General features: G+C 39.1%; 1 protein-coding gene across 4 annotated transcripts in view; it reads right to left on the bottom strand.

Annotated features, from left to right (window-relative positions):
* Positions 1-18,974, bottom strand: part of LOC111842271 (chemokine-like protein TAFA-1) — a 134,189-nt gene extending 115,215 nt beyond the window's left edge. For all 4 annotated transcript variants that reach the window (XR_011991906.1, XR_011991907.1, XM_023808697.2 and 1 more), the window contains exons 1-2: positions 18,446-18,974; positions 16,415-16,550 (exon numbers count right to left, since the gene is read on the bottom strand). Coding sequence is in view for 2 of the 4 variants with exons in the window: in XM_023808697.2 (XP_023664465.1) it covers positions 16,415-16,550; positions 18,446-18,487 (178 nt within the window). In the remaining 2 variants the exon portion in view is untranslated. The remainder of the gene's footprint in view (positions 1-16,414; positions 16,551-18,445) is intronic.
* Positions 18,975-20,995: the final 2,021 nt, after the last annotated feature.

The following is a 20,995-nucleotide window of genomic DNA, read 5'->3' on the forward strand; positions in this document are numbered from 1 at the left end:
GCTGCCCCAGTCTCAGTACTTAAATTCAGATGGAAACCATATTCCTTTAGCCTAGACTACCATAAATAAGACTGCTAGTGCAACTATACCTGCCATTATTATACTTATCAGAATGGGTAATGACCCCCCTGTACGCCACATGATGAAAAGCGGCAGTTTTTGCTCCCTTCACCTGCAGTGGTGCGTCTATCCGGCTCCCCTCTTCATCACAGACCCATCATTAATGGCACTACTTGCGATACCTCCAGGTATTTGTCGCAACTTCTGTAATGACTGAGTTTATACCAGTTAGGTATGACACAGGTGGCACATTGGCTCAGAGGGAATTATTGCCTTTCAACTGCAGGGTTCAAATCCCATCCCTGCTCTGCTTGTTTGAGCTCTCCCGCTGTCAGAAAGGGATTTCGGTTTCCTTTCACACTTTAAAGATATGCAGTTGAGCTAATTGGTTTTTTTTAAAATTGCCCATAATGTTTGCGCCATGGATGGAGTATCATTTAGAATGCAGTAATGATCAGTCATGAAAAAATTGCCCACAAATACTTCAGTGCAAACCAATACATCACTGAAACATACATGCCTGAATTATATCAGTTTTTTTTTTTAACTAAATGCTATATTTTACTTTTCTAAAGCAAATAGACATGACTATATTCATGTTTGATCTAATCTGAATGGTCCCAGTGCAACTGGTACAGTTGTGTCAATCTTGAAACAGTATATAGTTAAATGATAAGAATATAGAAAGTTAGGGTTTTTTTCCACTGGGATATGTAGTGCTTTGACTCTGTGTTGGTGTTATGTGTATAGTGCAAGTAGGTAACTAACAGGCCACTTCAATTATATTTCGATTGATGATTGATGTCTCTGTCTTGGTTTTGAATTGTGATGATGTATGTTGTCTTTATCCTGTCTGTCCAAAGGTCCAATGTTCCAGAAGTCTTGTGGTTTGTTCAGATGCAACTTTGTAAGCCTAAGCTGTGCTGCCATGTTCTTTTTAGAGAGAGGAGGCTTTCTCCTGGCAACCCTTCCAAACAGGCCATATTGTTCAGTCTTTGTCTAATTGTTCTGTCATGAACTTTAACATTTAACATGCTAACAGAGGCCTGTAGAATCCAAGATGTAGCTCTTGGGTTTTTTGCAGTTTCTCTGAGCACTGCATGATTTGACCTTGCTGGAACGCCCACTCTTGAGAAGATTGACAGCCGTCTTGAATATTTTCCACTTGTGAATAATCTTTCTCACTGTAGAATGATGGACTTCAAATTCTTTGGAAAAGGCCTTATAACGCTCCCCAGATTGATGGGCAGCAACAATTGCTTCTGTAAGATCATTACTGTTCTTTCTTCCTTGTCATTGTGTTAACACACACCTGAATACTCCAGACTGCCAAACTGCGCAAACTTCTGCTTTTATAGAGGTGGTCACACTAACTGATGATCAATTAATCAAATGCATTTGATTAGCAGCACCTGGCTGTTACTTACCCCCTTAATTCCTATGGAAGCAGTAAGGGTGTACTTAATTATTCACACACTGCTTCTGCATTTTGGCTTAGTTTTTGTTAAATAAATAATGGCACAGTGTAGAATATGTGTTCCATCCCTTCAATCTGAGGTTGTATTTACCTAATTTTAATACCTATAAGGACCAGATGTTTTTTTTATTATGTCCTGACAATTAAAACCATAGAATTGACAGAGAGTGTACTTTCTTTTTCACATGACTGTACCTTCATAATGCAGTATAAAGCATACTTAATATTTATAGCAACCATTGAAATGGATTGTAAAGGTATTTATACTGCATTATGGATGAGAGCTTCAGTGGAGCTTATGAAGTACTACAATTAACATGATAATGCCTTACTACGGTCAGTAAAAGATGCTGTAATTCTTCATTGATCCTTATACTGGCCATTATAATTATGAAGGTATCTATAATGCAATATAGATGACAGCTTAAGTAAAGTGTTACTGTAACTTCCAGCAGGAATGGTGTTAACACAATTCCTGGCCTTGATTAAGTACACACTACAGCGTGGTATAAAAGCACTGTGCATTATCACCTAAGAGTTCCAGCTTTCTGACTAATTGCTTGACAGTTGAAGGTAAGCAGCTACCTTATACAGTGATAAACTTCCCTGCTGCTGAACTGAACTCAAAGACAAGCTAAGCCTCTGGGATCAATCACTGAGTCCATACACAGGAATGACCTACCATTGATAGTTTGTAGCTACCCTGCAATCCCTGAACCAAGACCAAACTGGCTATATATTGTGTCTGTGCATATTGCTGTATTGGTTACAGTAAATGTGAATCCTGTTTGATCTTGCAATCTGGAATGAACAAGTCAAATTAAAAGTAGGAAAAGCCAAGAAGTAATTGGATCAACCTAAATTATCCAGAGATCATAACTAAAAGATCTTAAAGCAATTCCTTAATTATATAAATTAAAGTCAGATTTAATTTGGTTATATTTATAGGGCAGGTAACTTTTCAGGAGGGACCTATATGCATTCAGAGCCTTCAGCTGCCCAATCGGATTCCATCGTGGGGCCAGTGGGTGGGCAGCTCCTTACACTGATTAAATAGCAGTTAGCTTGCCACCTCCGACAGCCATTACAGCTGTGTTTCTTTCAGCTTGCCACATTTTCACGCATATTCATATACATTCTTCCTTACAGATTCATTCCAGCTATCTAAAATCACTCAGGGACTATTTGTGTGTACAGGTGCAAGAATGAAAGTATTTGAACCTTCTGGAATAACCAGGTTTTCTGCATGAATTGATCATAAAATGCAATCTGATCTTCATCTATGTTACAATAATCAAGAAACACAATCTATTTTAATTGATAATGCACAAGTGATTGCATTGTTCTTCTGTGCATCCCTAAGGCTAATGACTTCAACTAAGGTTAAATGGACTCAGTAGTTAGCAAATCTGGACTCCAAACAATGAAATGAGATGTGAGGTGCGTGTTACAGCTAAACATTTTGATTTCGCTATTCACAAGAAGCATCTGCTGATATGAACCATGGTTCCCAAAAGAGCAATCTCAGAAGACCTGCGATCAAGAATTGCTGGTTTGCATAAAGCTGGTAAGGGTTACAAAGCAATCTCAAAGAGTTTAGATATTCTTAAGTCCACAGTTACACAAATTGTCTATAAACAGAGACAATTTAGTACTGTGGCTACTTTCCCTAGAAGTGTAGAAGTGGGTGCCCAGCCATGGAGGACACAAAATACAATAGTCAATGAGGAAAAAGGAATGCTGCAGTAACAGCATTGGGGTCATTGGAACTGGTTAGCATCTCTGTTCAGGAGTCCACCATACGCAGAATATTGATCAAGCATGGTTTCCATGGCAGGACAGCATATTAGAAGCTGCTGACTTTCGGAAAAAAAAAAAAAAACATTCTGTGTGTCTGAAGTTTGCCAAAGACGATATTTGCACTCGACAGTGATACTGGGAAAATGTTTTGATGAAACAGATTGAATAGTTCAAGATGAACAGGCAGCACAGTATACGGTGTAAAAAGGGATCATACCTACCTCATACCGACATGAAAACAGCACCCCAACAGTAACGTAGAGTGGAGGAATCATCGTGTCATGGGCTACTTTGCTGCCTCAGGGCCCGGACAGCTTGCCGTCATCAAGGGGAAGATTAATTCCCATGATTATTAAGGTATGTGAGAGGAAAATGTCGGAGGTGGCCCTCAGGCAGCTGAAGCTCAGGAAAAGCTTGGCGATGCAGCTGGATGGTGACCATCAGCATCCAAGTAAATGTATTACAGAGTGGCTTCCAAAGAGGAAATGGCCAAATCAGAGCCCATTCAGAAACCCAGAAAAGATCATGTGGAATGATATCAAGAGAGCTGCTCACATCCGACATCCAGAGAATATGGCTGAGCTGAAGCAGTTCTGTAATGAAGAAAATTCCAGCTGAATGTTCTGCAAGTCTGATACGCAGCAACCAGAAGCACTTGTTTGAAGTTATTGCTACCAAAGCAGGTTCAACCAATTTATTTTGTGAACACTGTGAATGTTTGAATGATGCATTAAATATGTACAGGAACAATACAATAATTGTGTATTCCATTATGTTTCCTCATTATTATAACCAAATGAAGTTTGGATCAAATTTTATGACCAGTTAATGTAAAATACCAGGTAATTTCAAAGCATTCAGAAACTCTGTCTTGCAGCTTTGACTGCCTACTAAAGTATGTTCAGTGTCCTAGTACTTCAGAAACTGCACTGAAGCTTTATAAAATTAATTTAGGTTTATTCTGGAGCATTTCTGGACGAATTATGAAAGTCGAATGTACTCTAAAAAGAATGCAAGAATTAAAGGCAACATTTGTAATTGATATTTACAGATGAGTTAAATTTGTATATAAAGAATTCCCAAAATGTGTTTTATTTCAGTTTCTACAGATACAGAGCATATCCACAGAGTACGAAAGCAAATATAATACTACAAACACACACACACACACACTCCAACGCACACAAAGTGCCATATTTTGTGCATGCAGGTTCTATGAGACTGTTAGCATAGGAAACTTTAATGTGTACTGGTTTGTCACCCTTTTAACTGGAATGATTTGAAATTAGAATGATGTATCATGACATAATATTTATATAGTTAATAATTCATGATAAATAGTAATATTTGCTGTATGGTAAAAACTGGTTTTGTTTTATGGGTTGCAGAAAAGAACCATTTTTATAACTATAACCAATTGTACAATGTGTGTCTAATTTTTAATTGTTTAATATTCCCGTATTTTCATTGAAGTGAAGTCGCCAGTTTGATTGTTGTTATAGAATCAAATAATAACCCTTTTTATCAGTCCTAATAATTTCTAATTTCCAAGTTTTCGCAACAAAGATCTCAAACCAAGATAATTCTTTCAAAAAAAAGTGGAAAAACTGAGCAGATGATACTGGAAAAACAACACTCGCAATGCAAGTCGTTACTACAATGAATACATGAAGCTGATGATATCAAACACTCTATTGTTCATTTATTAACCTAGGGAAATCGCTGTGTTTGGTGGATTAGCAGTGCATCAGGGAACTTCATTGTGATTTGTATCATTTGACAGGTCTGCTAAAAACACAGCGGACACCCTCAATGTGGTGTCTGCAAACCCAGGGCAGGACAATGGATGCTACTTCACTGCGATACTCCAATGGATGCTACTTCACTGCGATACTCCAATGGATGCTACTTCACTGCGATACTCCAATGGATGCTACAGTACTTCACTGCGATACTCCAATGGATGCTACTTCACTGCGATACTCCAATGGATGCTACTTCACTGCAGCTTAGCAGGAGTATTGTGCCCTTAAAGGGAACTTTATGTCGATTGTTCATGGAATGGCAATTTTTTTTTCACCTTTTACCCTCCTACTGTTCCATTTATACGCTGATACTTACTGGGTCATTGCTCATTTCCTGTTAGATTCTTGCCTCTACGAGTCTCTCTTAATCAGCAGTTTTCTTTTGCAGATCTTATATTTCTTTGCGAGAACTATTAAACTGGTGGAAGTTAAAGCCATGTTTCAGAATCTGCTATTATTGTTTCTCCTTGCAAAGAAGTCTGGAGGAGGGTTGAGTAGTTGCAGGTAACCTACATCAACCAATTATTTTATTTGAACATAATAAATATTACTAGTAAAAGACAGTGCATCTGCTGTAACCTGCAATTGAGTACAGCCAGCAGGTGTGGGCAGTGACTTACTCGTCTTGTTTTTCTGCTTTTTATCATGATATGTATATTTTTTTCGTTTTATTCGCAGGTGACACCTTGCATTTAAACCCGCGGGAAGGAATTGAGTCTTTCTGACATATAAACAGTCACCTGCATGAGATCAGTTGATAATTACAGATAAATTCAATGAACAGCAACAATGTTTTTACATGTGAAAAAAAAATGTTTTCGCAAACATAAGTTTAATATCGCCTCACTAGAAGTTCCATATGATATTATGCTTGGTTTCTATATGGACAATATTGCTGTCCTTCTTGACAGACCTGCCACCTTTATTACTGTATTCTTCCAGCACAGATTAGCGGTGTTTATATATATAGTGTGTGTGTGTGTGTGTGTGTGTGTGTGTGTGTATATATATATATATATATATATTTCTCCCTTCATTCAAACTTTTCAGAATGAATTTGTTACTGTGACAAAAGAATATACTGTTAGAGCCCTAACAAAAGAATTAAAGGGAAATAATGATATGAATATGTTAATTTATGTGCTCTTGAAAATGGGGAATGGGTTTTAAGAATTGAATTTAGACTTGTATTTTTTAACAAGCAGCATCTTTGTGAGACCAACTGACAGTGAATAGCTTCCAGTCGGAGAGCAGGGAAAATTTCACACAAATGAATTCTGGGAAAAAAAAACTCTCACTCCCACCCAGCTGCCCCCACACTCCCACTCCCACAACATTCAGCATGCAATCGTGAGCTATTTTTGCAAGTTCACAAGTAGGCAATGCACTGAAAGACATCTACATCAATATAAAACTCATCTCTCAATTCACAGCCCACACTGTAGACTACTAGGGAGTATACAGCAACACATGTTGTTTTCCCTCATAGATTGCAAACTAAACTGAGTCATCACAGCACACACAAACAAACGTTGTTGGTTTCTAAGTTGTGAAACTAAAGGTGCGGAATGTACTAAGGACCACTTGAGTGCACTCAAATGCTCAAGAGATGTAAATGTGCCCATTCGAGACTTGGTGCAGCATAGTGGGCTTTGGCCGTTTATGTGTGCAGCATCTGCCCACTGGCACATCTGTGTCCAACTGCGGGGTCTGGCTGTTTTGCCTGGAACCCTGTTGCACACGCCAGTGACAGATGCAGACCAACCCAAGCCAGCTACCCAGGGCCCCAAGTCCCATGCCCGGTCAGAGCTCTGCGAATTGTGACAAATAGCAGCCACCCTTCAGTGGGAAAAAAAGGGACTGATATCCACAGTATATTGGTCAGCACTTAGATCTACAGTATGCTCACAACAGATACTATCTCATTGCCCTTTGCCTCTGAAATGAAAATGCACAATGAAACGGTCTGATTTCAGAGTCTGTAGTGCTGAGTGTTGGGTCGGGGGGGGGGGGGCGATGGCAGACATGAAGTCATCCAAAAAAAACATACACACGCATCCGTTCAGACACCACAAACCCCAGAAGAATTCATACAACACCTTTGGTGATAATAACACTTCCCCATTTCTGGAGAGTGTTGCTGATTTTTATTTCCATGAAGTACATAACAGAACTTATATTTTACTAAAACTAAAAAAAACAGCAAATATACACTCACTGACCAATTTATTAGGTACGCTTTGCTGGTATCAGATTGGACCCACTTTTGCCTTCGAAACTGCCTTAATTCTCTGAGGCATAGATTCACCAAGGACCTTGAAACATTCCTCAGAGACTTTGGTCCATGTTGACATGATAGCATCACACAGTTGCTGCAAATTTGTCAGCTGCACCTTCATGATGCCAGTCTCCCGTTCCACCACATCCCACAGGTGCTCTATTGGATTGGGATCTGGTGACTGTGGAGGCCAGTTGAGTACAGTGTACTCTTGCTCAAAAAACCAATGTGACATGATATGAACTTTGTGACACGCTACGTTATTCTGCTGGAAGTAGCCATTAGAAGCTGAGTACACTGTGGTCATAAAAGGATGGACATGGTCAGCAACAAGACTCAGGTAGGCTGTGGAATTTAAACGATGCTGAATTGGTATTAAGGGGCCCAAAGTGTGCCAAGAAAATGTCCCCCATACCGTTACACCACCACCAGCAGCATGAATTGTTGATAGAAGGCAGCATGGAGCCTCGCTTTCATTCCGACTCTACCATCCGAATGTTACAGCAGAAATAGAGACTCATTTGACCAGGCAATGTTTTTCCAATCTTCCATTTTCCAGTTTTGGTGAGCCTGTTCCTGTTATCAGCTGACAGGAGTGGCATCCAGTGTGGTCTGCTGTTGCTCAAGTCCATCTGCTTCAAGGTTTGACGTGTTGTGCATTCAGAGATCTTCTGCAGACCTTGGTTGTAACGAGCGGTTATTTGACTTATTGTTGCCTTTCTAACAGCATGAACAGTCTGGTCATTTTTCTCTGACCTCTGCTATCAAAGCATTTTTGCTCAGGGAACAACCACTCACTGGATGTTTTTCCTTTTTTGCCCCATTCTCTGTAAACCCTAGATAATGGTTGTGTGTGAAAATCCCAGTAGATTAGCAGTTTCTGAAATACTCATACCTGCCTGTCTGGCACCAACAACCATGCCATGTTCATAGTCACTTAAATCACCTTTTCACCCCTATTCTGATCTTTGATTTATGCATTAACTGGAGCTCCTGACTTGTTTCTGCATTGTTTTATATATTGTGCTGCTGACATATGATTGGCTGATTAGATATTTGCTTCATCGAGCAGATAGACAGACATACCCAATAAAGTGGTCAGTGAGTGTATGTATAAACAGTATATATACTGTATATATATATATATATATATATATATATATATATATTTTAGCCATCATGCCACTGAAACAAATCACTGACAAAGCTGATACTGTGTTTATCCAGACCCTCCTGCAGCTTCAGTGCCAGTTGTTACATTTACATAAGAGGGTCTCCATGGAATTTTAGAAATGGATGAGTACTTGCGTCCCTTGGGATGAGGTGTTGGGGCATGGGGGGCAAAGGTAGTCTGTTGAAGTGGGACTAGAGGCTGAAAAAGTACTGGACAAAATCCCAGACCAGTAACTGCTGTTGTCTATCTGAGTAGTTTAAACAAAATAGCTAAATAAAATTTCATTTAGTGGTAAAAGGGTAAAATGATGAGCTATACCTGTCCCTTTTTCATTTGAAAGCATCCATTATACAAACAAACAAAATAATGGGAGTCAACACAGACACCCTCCGGCGCACTACTGCGAGTAACGCCCCTGACAGTCAATAAACAAAGAGCCCTATAAGAGTCAGCAGGACAGCTTTGATTTTTCAAAGAATCCACGCAGCCTAGATTAATGTAACAAAATATTCTTCTTTTAAGGCGTATGTTTCCCCCACTTTTTCTGACCATCCCCCAAACGATCTGACTTATGTGATGTGAGCACTATATTTATTCATTTTCAGGCTTTTTTCTTCTTTTCATGTCACGCACGACGAGCACAATTTGGGGGCTTTTGCAATACAAAAACATGTTAAAGCACACATAGTGTGAGGGGGGACAGTCCTCCAGCCGAGAGAGCAGGTGTCCATGTGCTGCACTGGAGGGTTTGGTCCCACTCTCCCATGACTGAAGTGGTCAGGAAAGGTGGATGGATTCCACGCCCTGCAGTGCTCTTCTACCCGTTGTTTCAGCTGGTGATTCAATTATGGTTATTCATATTATTATTTGCAGAAATTACTTTCATGCTTCTTTGATAATGACATTATATGGCTCAGTGAATATCACTGAAACTTCACACCTCCAGCGCTGGGGGTTTGATTCTCACCTATATTTTTGTGTGTGTGTGTGTGTGTGGGGGGGGGGGGGTGTCAGAAGCTTTCTCCATTTAGTGTGGATTTCTCCCGCAGTTCGTTTAGGTGATTCCGTGTCTCTCAGTAGCCTGTAGTGTTGGTCTGCCCTGTGATGGTCTGACATCCTATTCAGCCTTATGTCCTGTGCAACATGGGTCACATATTTACAAAAATGAGTATGTTTCAATTTTGCATAGCTTTGAAACTCTAAGCTCGGGGAATAAAGCTATTCTTACTGAAACTTTAGTTTCCTGTGTCCCAGGGCAGGTAAGGAGAATAAATATGAGCCATATTTTTCATCTTCTCTTGAACCAAGCAGTAATATATTACCCATGACTAACACAATAGGGAAACGTCTTATAAATGGAAAGCTGGTATGAACAGCTAATGAGCCGATGCATCTTAAATCCATATATGCATTTTCCCCAGCCATTGAACCAGTGATCAGTGAGCACCTTTTACATTCTGAAACAGATACTCTTTTGCCAGACAGAAATGAACTAATATAATATCTCAGCTTGAATATGTGCACTTTCTCTGAATTACACAGTAGGAAGAGCTGCAAGCCTTCTTGTTATCACATGTTCCTCTAAGCATTCGAGACACAGGAAATCTAACATAGCCTGGGGATCACAAATACGCCATAGCAAGACAAATTGGAAGGAAATGTTCTGCTTGAACAAAACGGTTACTTCAGAAAGAGAGGGAGAGAGAGAAAATATTAAGGCTGAAATTAAATTTTGAAGCATCTATGTAAAAGTAACAACCATAGAAATAGTGTAGAAATATAGAATTGAAGTATATTCTTTGGAGTTGTGGTGCAACTGTACAAATGATCTATGCATGTTATCATATGTTTTTATAATCATAGTATTATTATTATTCATCCATCTTCCATCCACGTCCCACATGGCGCTGGCCACATGGCTACAGTCCACCCTGCCTTGGATGTGAATCCATTAAGGACACAGACAACACACAAATGTCCCCACAAGTGACAGGTCCCCACAATGTGACAATAACATGACCCAACACACACACTTGGTGGCCCATTTAGAGACTCTAATTAGCTGAGCTGCACGTCTCTGGGCTGTTTGAGGAAACTCGCATGATATGGGGAGAAAACAAACACATGAAGAGCAGCGGTGGGAGCTGAACCCCCAGCCTTGGAGAGGTGAGACAATAGTGCTACTCACTGACACCCCCCCCAAAACAAAAACAACCAAAAAAATCTAACCTATTCTCTCTTAGAAAGGCAGTAGCTCAGCCTGGACACTTATGGGTTTGATTTACTTCCTTTTTATGGACCATGTTTGCATGCTTCTCCCCTGCAGCACGGGGACATGGTGTTAGGTACTTGGGTACAGCTGGTACACTGTTCATAGGGTTCTGTGATGACCTAGAATCCCATGCAATGGGCTCCGGGCGCACAGTGACCCCATCTCAGGTAAGTGGTTACGGATGGTTGAATGTTTAGAAACGACTAAAGTAAATGCATGTCAAGAAGAAAAAAACCTGCTTCTGGTTTAATACCAGCGTCACTGTTTGGCTAAATAATGGGGCTAATAACAAAAGGAGAAAAAAAGAACTTTTTCCATGAAATTATCCCAAAAATGATTGTATTACGTCATATTAAATACATCTGATATAAATATTATGAAAAGCAGAACACCACAATTTGAAATAACTGAAAGCACTTTATTGCACAATGCACAGGAAAATCATTATGGCCGCATATTATGCAATCCCCTGATGGACATACTGTAGGTATTCCTTATTAAAAGGACAATACAGAGCTGAATGTGTTGTTGATCCTGACCGTGAAACCGCCCCCCTCCCTAATTGCAGTCGCCTGCTTCTTCAATCACAACCTCGGTAATCACAAAGAGCATTTACAAGAACTAATCCATGACAAATTGTCTCATCTGATCCATTTCAAGCAGTCTTAGGGCCAACAAGCATTGGGGAGCATGAGGCATGTGTTGAAATTTCCTACAGTGCACTAATAACTGTCAGCTGATATTGGCCACTGCTTATATGAAAGCCACCCTGAACAGCGGGTGAGAAGAGAGAGCTTGGCATTCTGTAGACAGAGGGGAAGAGGTAGATCTGAATTAGGAATTTCAGGAAAACCTGGCTGCAAGGGATGTCGCTGGTATTATATTGTGAGAGTTGAATTGTTTATCATATGTCTGGCTTTCACTTTCAGAGAAATGGAAATAATTTTACATCAGTTCTGTTTACTGACATGCTGCTGTTCCAGGTATGGCAGTGACAGGCTGAAATCATTAGATTTGCATCAGAAAGGTCTACACATCATCCTTGAGAGTGATGGAAAAGGATTGAGCAGCTTTTATTTGTTTACCCCTGCTTTTCAGCACTGGGGAAAAGAAAACTACAAAATTTAATTGAATCATGTTTGAAAATATTTTGCCTAATTTTTTAAGATTAGTAAGGTTCAGGATTAGTACCAGATATAGACATTTTCATATTCCACATAGTCTCTCAGGTAAAAGAACACATTTCTGTTCAGCTACCAAGTCAGGTTTATACAGCACCACTTCACATAATTGTCATGCAATTTCTTAACCCATGTTACCATTTACAAAATAATTAAATGAAAAAGTCTTTGAAGCCACTGCACATCTAGTTTATTTGCATTTAAGGGGATTTCACTTTTCTGTTATTGCTTTCCATTAATTTATCTCAAATTTAATGTAGTTCCAGGCATCAATTGCTAATAGTGTTCAAGTAGTGGAAAAGGATTTTAGCTCTTTCAATCCAATCATCTGGCTGACACATTTAACCCCTCTAACATTAAAACATACTTTTCTGTTTGACATTTTTTTTTATTTGATTGCTTATGCATTGGCCAAAATGAATAATCACTTATTAAATAATTTAATAAGTTTTGGCTGTAGTTACCTATAAATGCAATGATTCAGACAGAATTCTTAATTGCTTTATAACTGCTTAATTGCTTAAAAAAAAGTCACTGGGCTAAATTTTAACGAGATTTTAATGAGGGCTCCAGCGGAAGAGAATCATCAAGGTAGTGAAGCATTATTTATCAAAACACATGTGTTTCCAAAGAAACAGGAACAGTAACAATAAAAGTGACATAAAAGTGAAAAGAATCACAAGAATAAACTGAAAAAATGTACCATCCCACAGTGAAAAATGTTGAGCTGTAGGTCATGAGCAACGCAACCAGGCAATACAGCTCATACGGAAACATTTAGGTGAACATCCCAGTCAACTCTGAGAAAACAATCACCAGTCTGTGATATTGACTGAAATTTCATTCGTTTAAAGCATGAATTTCATTTTTTTATTGTTTGTTTGTTTTTGCCCAGCTGCCTGATTCAAAGGATGAAACTAACAGCGCTATGAAAGACTTACGGCAGGAAATACGATCTAATACGTTAACTGGAAGTGATAAACCTGACATAGGAATCTCTGCAGCTTGCCGCAATGTAATGTGATGTGGTGAATAACGCAAAGCAACATTTAATCGACCCTGGATCCTGCGTAGCACAAAAGAGGAAAAGGGGGACATGATGAAACCAAAAACTCCTATTAGAATCTGCCAATAACAAATATGCCCATAGGAAGATATGGTAAAAATACCAAACATCGTAGGTACATAGAAAAAAGGTACATTATATTCACTTATCTGATGCTTTTGTCCAAAGCGACTTACAATAGAGGGAAGGGTTACAATTGATGTCTGCTCCCTGGGATTTAAACCTACATTCTTTGTGCTGTTAGCAAAATTTTCTACTCAACAAAATGCCCAAAATATAATTGATACAACCAACAACAGAGAACCTAGACAGCAAGGGGGATTCATGCTACTGCTTACAGTAAAACTAACTTTGGGGCTTCATGTTCTCATTGCAGACCGAAGCAACATTTTTTTTCATTTTGGTCTCCCTTTTATGCTTCAAATAAACAACATTTCTTTCATTGATATCAACCACATCGCAGTCCAGACAATTTTGTCATGAACCTTGCTTGGAGAATAACCTTGCAGTCTTGCAGTTAACCCATACTTTGTGCTGTTGAGAGTAGATTCACCACCTCCAGTGCACATCCAACGAGCATATCAAAAATATTGCACAAACAATTGATTCTTGTGATGAAAACATTTTGTGAGAAATCTCATTTTCTGTGATTTCACAGATGCAAACAAATGTAGTACAACACGTAACTGGAAGAATTATTAGTTGGGAAATATTGTTTTAAGAAAATACGAACACACCAAGCCATTGTCCTAAAGAAAGGTCAATGGTCTGTGTGATGCCACATTAACGAGTGAAATGCATCACGGCATGCATCACAGATACCCAATAGTAGATAAATGTAATAAGATATGGTACAGATGCCATAAAAGCATTATCATTATTATTATTATTATTGCTACTATAAATATGCATTTTACTCTAGGCATTTCAAAAGTAGCATTTTGGTATTTTGGGGAAGAGGTATTTCATGTTATTGTAAAAATTAATGTGTATCTTCCCAGTTTGTTTTTTTTTTTTTGAGCAAAGTGAAGGTTTCGGAATACAATGAAAGTATGTTGTGAAACTGCCAATAACCTTATGAGCTGTTAAATCATTGTAATCTCAACTCTCAGTAGTAATTCCAGCCATTGTGAACTTGTGTCTGGAGGGGGGCAGCTCAAATGAGTGGGCCAGTAAGCCATTACACGCAGCTGATGGAGCTCACAAATCATGACCTGTCCGCTTTAATAAACTTACCAATCCAGAAACGGCACCATTCCCCCTGCAGCAGATACTGCAGCTATGAAGTATAGGCTGCCTGTTTTCATATCCGCATATCAGGTTATACTTTCCTTACACGTAACACCATGTGAGAGTGTGTTTAAATCCCTTGAGTAACTGTCAGTGAGTCTCACAATCATGTAGTAAAATTGAAAAAAAAAGGCGCATAAAAAAAGAACTGGAAATTGAACGACTACTTCCAAGCAGCACTATGACAGGACAATAGGCTATTGTATTCAAAGTAGGACGTAATGTGCGTCTATTTGCTGGGCTGCAAGATTATTTTTGTAAAAGACTCCAATTGGCTGCCCTGAATAGAAATGCTATCAATCTTGTCCATGTCAGAAGGAGGGACTCAGCAGAGGGCAGAATGCATGACAGAAAGTGAGAGAGTGATACGAGCACACGAGTATGCTGTCCTGCTATCTGTGCTACAGGTACATTTTATATATTAAGTATGTGCGTGCGTGTGTGTGTGTGTGTGTGTGTGAAGCTTTGGAAAATGCATCATTAAAATAACAATGTAATAATGTTACATTGTCTGATCTTTAATATATAAAACTAAAAATAAATAATGTACATCTAGAAAGAACTGTGTGAGAAAAAATATCCATCCAACAAAAATGACATGATGGCATGTGAATCCCAGACGCTGTGTTGCAGATTCATTTACTTCCAGCTTATTTTCTTCCAGATCTAAAATTGTGTCAGTACTAGCAACAGTACTAGAGAACACTGCACAATTACTTTAGTGATTCTGGGAAAGCTGCATTTCTCCGACAAAGTGGATGCTAGCTTTGTAGCGATGCCCCCACTGAGTATCCCATCCTGATACTCGTCATATCAGGATGGGATAGATCATGATGCTTCTGCAGTTTCTACAGCTGTTCATCAGCATTGATTGCTGAAGTAAAAAGCAGATAGATGACATTGTAAATCAGATTACTCCAGACTTACTAGTTCAATGAAAAGTGGAGAATTCTTTCATGAATGCTAATTGTACCCATGACCCTTTTAACAGACTACAGAGAAATCTATTGTAAAGGAACACAGCACAGTTCACAACCTTTATGCACCTCTGAGCATGTTTAAGACATTTCTGTTATTGATGGCACATTGTTTGAACTTAGTGCTTAGGTGGGCGTTTGTGTGTGTGCACACGTGTGGTCAGGAGTATCGCTAACGAGGTGCTTTGACTTGCCGGCGCAACCACACAGGGATTTGTCATTCATGACCCAGTTAACTTCCCATCTGCAGCTAGTTAGGTTTAGTTTCTCTGCATTTTAAGAAAAGAATCCTGAAACTAATGCCCCTAATGGGACATCAAATTATTATTTTTTTCCATTTTTAGCTTCTAGGGGTGCACCTGAAAGTATAGATAGTAACTGACGTGCACCTGAAAGTAGAGCTAGTTTCAGGTTTACACCAGATTAAACTAAAAATGAAAAAGAAAATTTCATATCCCTTCACGGGCTTTGTACAAAACATCCATGATGTTGCAAAATGACTATGACCATTTTGCACTCCCAACCTATTAGAAAGTATTTCAATATAGATAGATAGATAGATAGATAGATAGATAGATAGATAGATAGATAGATAGATAGATAGATAGATAGATAGATAGATAGATTGATTTGATCATGGGGGAAATTCATTCAGTTATATGTTCATACAATGAAGTGGAACAGCGACATACAGGGTATCTGCTGGTATCCCTTTCTAGACATTGACTGGAAACACAGAGCACTGGGGAACAGAAATAAGAGACCTGCCAATCAGGGTGAGGAACATAATAAGTTTGGTATCTTGCTGGATCACATGCAATTTGCATAGTCTTTTCAGGGAGTTATCTGACTGTCACGAAGCATAAAGTCTAACTTATCTACTGCCCTGATAAAGGAGCTAAATATAATTTAAAAACAAAGGCAGAGGCACTTGCAGGTATAGCATTACAAGCCTTTGGAACAGCTGTGTAGATTGGGAAAATGCACACGTGTTTGACTGGAGAGAAAAAAGAATGAGAGAATTTGACACTTACCCAAGATCTGAATGGTGTTTATTCCTGGTCGGGTCATGCGGTGTTGCTGGAGTGTGTCGTACAGACTGGCGTGACACATCAGCATAGAGCTCACACTAATCCACAAGCAAAGCAACCAGGACATGACTGACCACATCTGTGGGCCAGAACAGAAACGGTTTAGCGATATCCTGGCTTTACAATACAAGCACAAGCACACGTTCGCAGTTTCTCCCTCTACAGGGAGAGCTCAGACTTGACAACGTGGTGTCAGAATTTATAAAGAGACACGATGAGCAAACAAGGATAGTTTGCATATAAAAAAAAAACAGATGTTGATATAAGATATAACGATTATCAAATAAGATCACATATGTCACACAGCTTCATAAAGTATATTGGAGCAGCATATATGTGAAATTTATCATTAAGGGTCCAAAGCATGAAATGCTTATGGACCATTATTAGTTTTGTTATTGTGACTCAGATTTCATTCAAGAGAAACTCTACTACTACATTATACATGTAGGTCAATGAGTTAAAGCAGTTTTTGGCACATTACTATTACACTGTGTTTTGCTGAGGCTCACAATCTCTGATATTTATGAAAAAGCCACATTCTGCTTTGAGGTGCAACACCAAGTAGACAGTAAGCAAAGTCACACTGGCCATAGCTCCAAATGAACCTCCTGTGCTTTTAAAGCAAAAACTGCCTAGAAGGTACCAGTTTGATACCATATATGACAGCGAAGAAGGACCACGTTTATCTATAGGGTACCAGTTTGATACCATATATGACAGCGAAGAAGGACCACGTTTATCTATAGGGTATCAGTTTGATACCATATATGACAGCGAAGAAGGACCACGTTTATCAGCAAAGCTTACACCAGCAGCACCTAATACCTTTGGCCCCATTTAATTTTTTAATTAACTGATTCGGCTCCAAATAAAAGTAATGCCATGTTCACTCTCACATCTAACAAAATTAGTTCACTGTCCAGACAGTGTCAGTAACTAAATTAAAAAGGTGTTCTGTGCAGAAATGATGCAAAAATAAAATAAAATACAAAGAAGCAAAAGCTTTTGTTTTAGTTCAACATAGTAAATAAATGAGGACAAACATTAAGTAGCATTTGAGTAACAATGACACTTTACCTAATTTTCCAAAAAAGCAGATCACCTGCTTTATCGTAATTAGCATTAAACATACACTGAATATTCATCGTGCAAGATAATGCATATCATTATTCTCAGCTCATTATATTTTACTTTTATCATTTTTTTTTTTGCTTGAGCATTTTCTGCACGGAGAACTGGATTAATCCTTTTAGTGAAACTTAGGTGAGAAAAAACACTGTATTCTTTCATTACCTTGCCATTGCACTACAAACAAACAGTACGCATTTCTGCTGAACATAATATGTATTACATTGTCACAGTTGTCGGTTGTAAGTATGTCTGCAAGGGTATGCATGTGTGCATGTGCATTTAATGATTTGCAATCTCTGCAGGTTGGTCTTATTCATCTGTCACTCAGATGTCTAAAAAAAATGAGTCTCAAGTTCTCACGACTCTGTGCACATGACTGCATGTAGGAGAATTTTCATTCTATATAAAGTTTCATTCTATTTTTTTCACTGTAGCCCTTATGAATTACCAGTCATAGGCAATGGACTTCGAACAATCTCTGTAATATGAAAAGCATGCATTTTAATTATATCTTTACAGAATTTCAGAAACAAAAAAACATCCATCCATCCATCTTTTAACTGCTGTCTGTCACAGAGGCAGTGAATACTGGTAGTTCAACAGAAAAAAAAATTGAAACAATAATAACTTTCTTATGACTTTAAACATTTACTTTTTAAAGTAACTTCATTTCCCTCCTTTAATTGCTCTACTAAGACCATCAGTTCTCTTTGCCGTGATCCCTGTGCCTCAAATTTGGCATGTTTTTGCTGTTTAGTATTAGTCTGAGGGAGGTGTAAGAATGCGTTTCTGTTCCCCTTATATGTGATGAAAAGTCCCACAAAGACCCAAGCCTCTTACCTGAGTAACCCAGCCAGGAGCAGGAAAGCAGACAGTGTACATCAAAATAATTTAGCACATAGTCTTAAATCCATCCATTCCTCTGAAACGGGGAATTCCACAAGTTCCAGTTGGGGTTTGAGGAAAACTCTTCACTTTCCCTCTGTCTCCCGCTCAGTCTCCAATCCTGCCAGCGTGCAGGCTGAGCTCTCACAGCAGAAGCCGCTTCTCTGTCAGTAAACCGGCTAATATTTACAAGGCTGCTCAGTTCCACCTTTTCTTTTTTTTATATCATGCCAGATCTATGGGGGAGACTGCGAGGCTGTCCGTCTCTCCCCCTGCTCCCGCATACATAAGCGAGACCCTGTTCAGTGGAGGATCATTCTGCTCCTGCTGGAAAGCAGCCGCTATGCCAGAGCTCTGTTTCCTTTGGAAGTAGAGCGTCCGTGTGCTTCAGCGCAGCCTTGCTGGAAACAGAGGGGTATCACATGGCTTAAAGCGAGGCTGGCCCACTATTACAAAGAAACGACATCATATGGTAACTCCTGGATACCACCACCCCCCACCCCCTACTCCCCCTGACTCCTCGCTTCTTACTCAATATCTGTGAGGGGAGGGTGTATGGGAGGGAGGGGGGACAGAGTTGCGCCGAGGGGTAGAGTCTGGAGAAGGGGTGGGGGTAGTAGGAGGGATCGGTGCTTTTGTGTCTCTGTTCGTTCAGCAATTTGCAAAGAAGGGATTTGACATAACTTAAGAATATGTTCTGCTAATGGAGCGGAATTATAATAGTCCTGTGATAATCACCAAGAGAGGCACGGAGAGCAGGGCACTGCTCTGGACGGCCGCTCTGTGCTCCAGAGACGCAAGGCAAATACAAGGAACTGGGCCATGCTGGGAAAAAAAAGGAAAGTTTCCTGCCAGCTCCCTTGAAGAGAGCGAGCTTCAGTGTTCATTTTTCACTGAGAGGTCGAAGCCCTTTGACAGCAGAGGTGGCTCTGGAACTCACCTGGAAGTGCAGGAGTGGAGCGAATCCTCCTTTGTTTGGAGCATATGAAGAAGGCAAAGGCGAGATTAAAAACCAAAAAAGCTCTCAGTGTTAATGTATAATTGGCCCCTGCTGATGGGGGTCTCTCAGATGCTGATATTGCCTGAAAGAGGATTCTCGGTATTGGGGGGGCTCTTAGTCATGGATATTGCCTAAGAGCTAAACCCCGAACTGCAAAGGGGAATATGAATGTGTTACTCTGCAGTTTACATAGAGGAAAGTGTCTCTAGGTGGAATTCAGTATTTTAATAGCGATCATTTTAATAGGCAGCACACTGAAATCAAATGTATGGGTGACAGACACACCGCTTTCCCATAGACATCCAATATTTAGTCTGTTTTCCTGTAATATTTTCATTTTATGAATATTTCATACTACTCAAAAACATTGATCAGTCTACACTTCACAATATTTGAAAAAGTCATTTATAATAAGTCAAGCATCTGCCCATGTCATTGAGGAATAATTGCTTTAGTATTCATGAAAAGCCCTTGGTCATTTCTGAGCACCTGAGTCAGCCCAGGTTCATCTATGTGAAAGTTTCCCTTTTTAAACGTCCCTCTCGTCTCTTGGTGCTTCAGTCATACGCCTGTTTATTTTAACTTACTAATGGAGATTTCATATTTTCAATGAGTTGTTCTCAAGATGTGGGCAAGGAGAAAAAAAAGCTACAGAAATATGATGTAGAATCTGACTCTTTTCTTAGGTTGTCTCCTTTATGTCTAAATTTGTTGTTATCTCTGAATATTCGAAGATATATCGGAATTTTTTTGTCTCTGTACTCAAACCAATGTTAAAATACCTAAAATAGCTATCAGGGGAAACTGTAGAGTAACTCACAGAGTAATGTTTAAAGTAATGTGTCATGCACTTAACAGAGGACCGTGTATTGTTTGCTCTAACGCTTAGACAAAAGCACTTCTCTTTGCAATTTAGCCGGTTTTTAGTAAATTGTACATATGTACAATGTACAATTGTACATTCATAAGAAAATCAATAAATGGTATTACACCATAAATGTAAGGAGAATGATGACATTAAACGTTGACTAATACTAAACTTAAAAAACAAGGATATTATCTTTTTTTCCTTTTATACAAGTAAAGAACTGCCTATCGATAAAGTTCAATTTTTTTATGTACATAATAGAAAGATGAACAAATTAAAACATTAGGACTCAAAATTAAAACACAACACAGGGTCTCCCTTTAAGGATGAAAAACCGAATATCTGAATACAGTGATAAAATTATGAAGAATTATTAGTTTAAAAGCACTACACATGTGAAGCAATCTAACGCTCCTCCTGATGTCAGTCAGCGAGCCCGTTTAAGTTCATTTCCGGTAATAAGCCCAGTCAGTACCCGCTGTGTTTTATCGTTCAGGATAACTTGTCATTGATTCACCTCACACTGGCTCAAAACTGTTTGTAGTTTTACTTCCTGAACAAGATGTATGTTAATGGGCAGTAGTCAATAATGTTTAGTAGAAGAAGAAGAAGATGTTTGTTTGCTTATTTGTTTTAC

The sequence above is a fragment of the Paramormyrops kingsleyae genome, chromosome 6 (genome assembly GCF_048594095.1).
Source record: "Paramormyrops kingsleyae isolate MSU_618 chromosome 6, PKINGS_0.4, whole genome shotgun sequence".
NCBI classification, from domain to species: domain Eukaryota; kingdom Metazoa; phylum Chordata; class Actinopteri; order Osteoglossiformes; family Mormyridae; genus Paramormyrops; species Paramormyrops kingsleyae.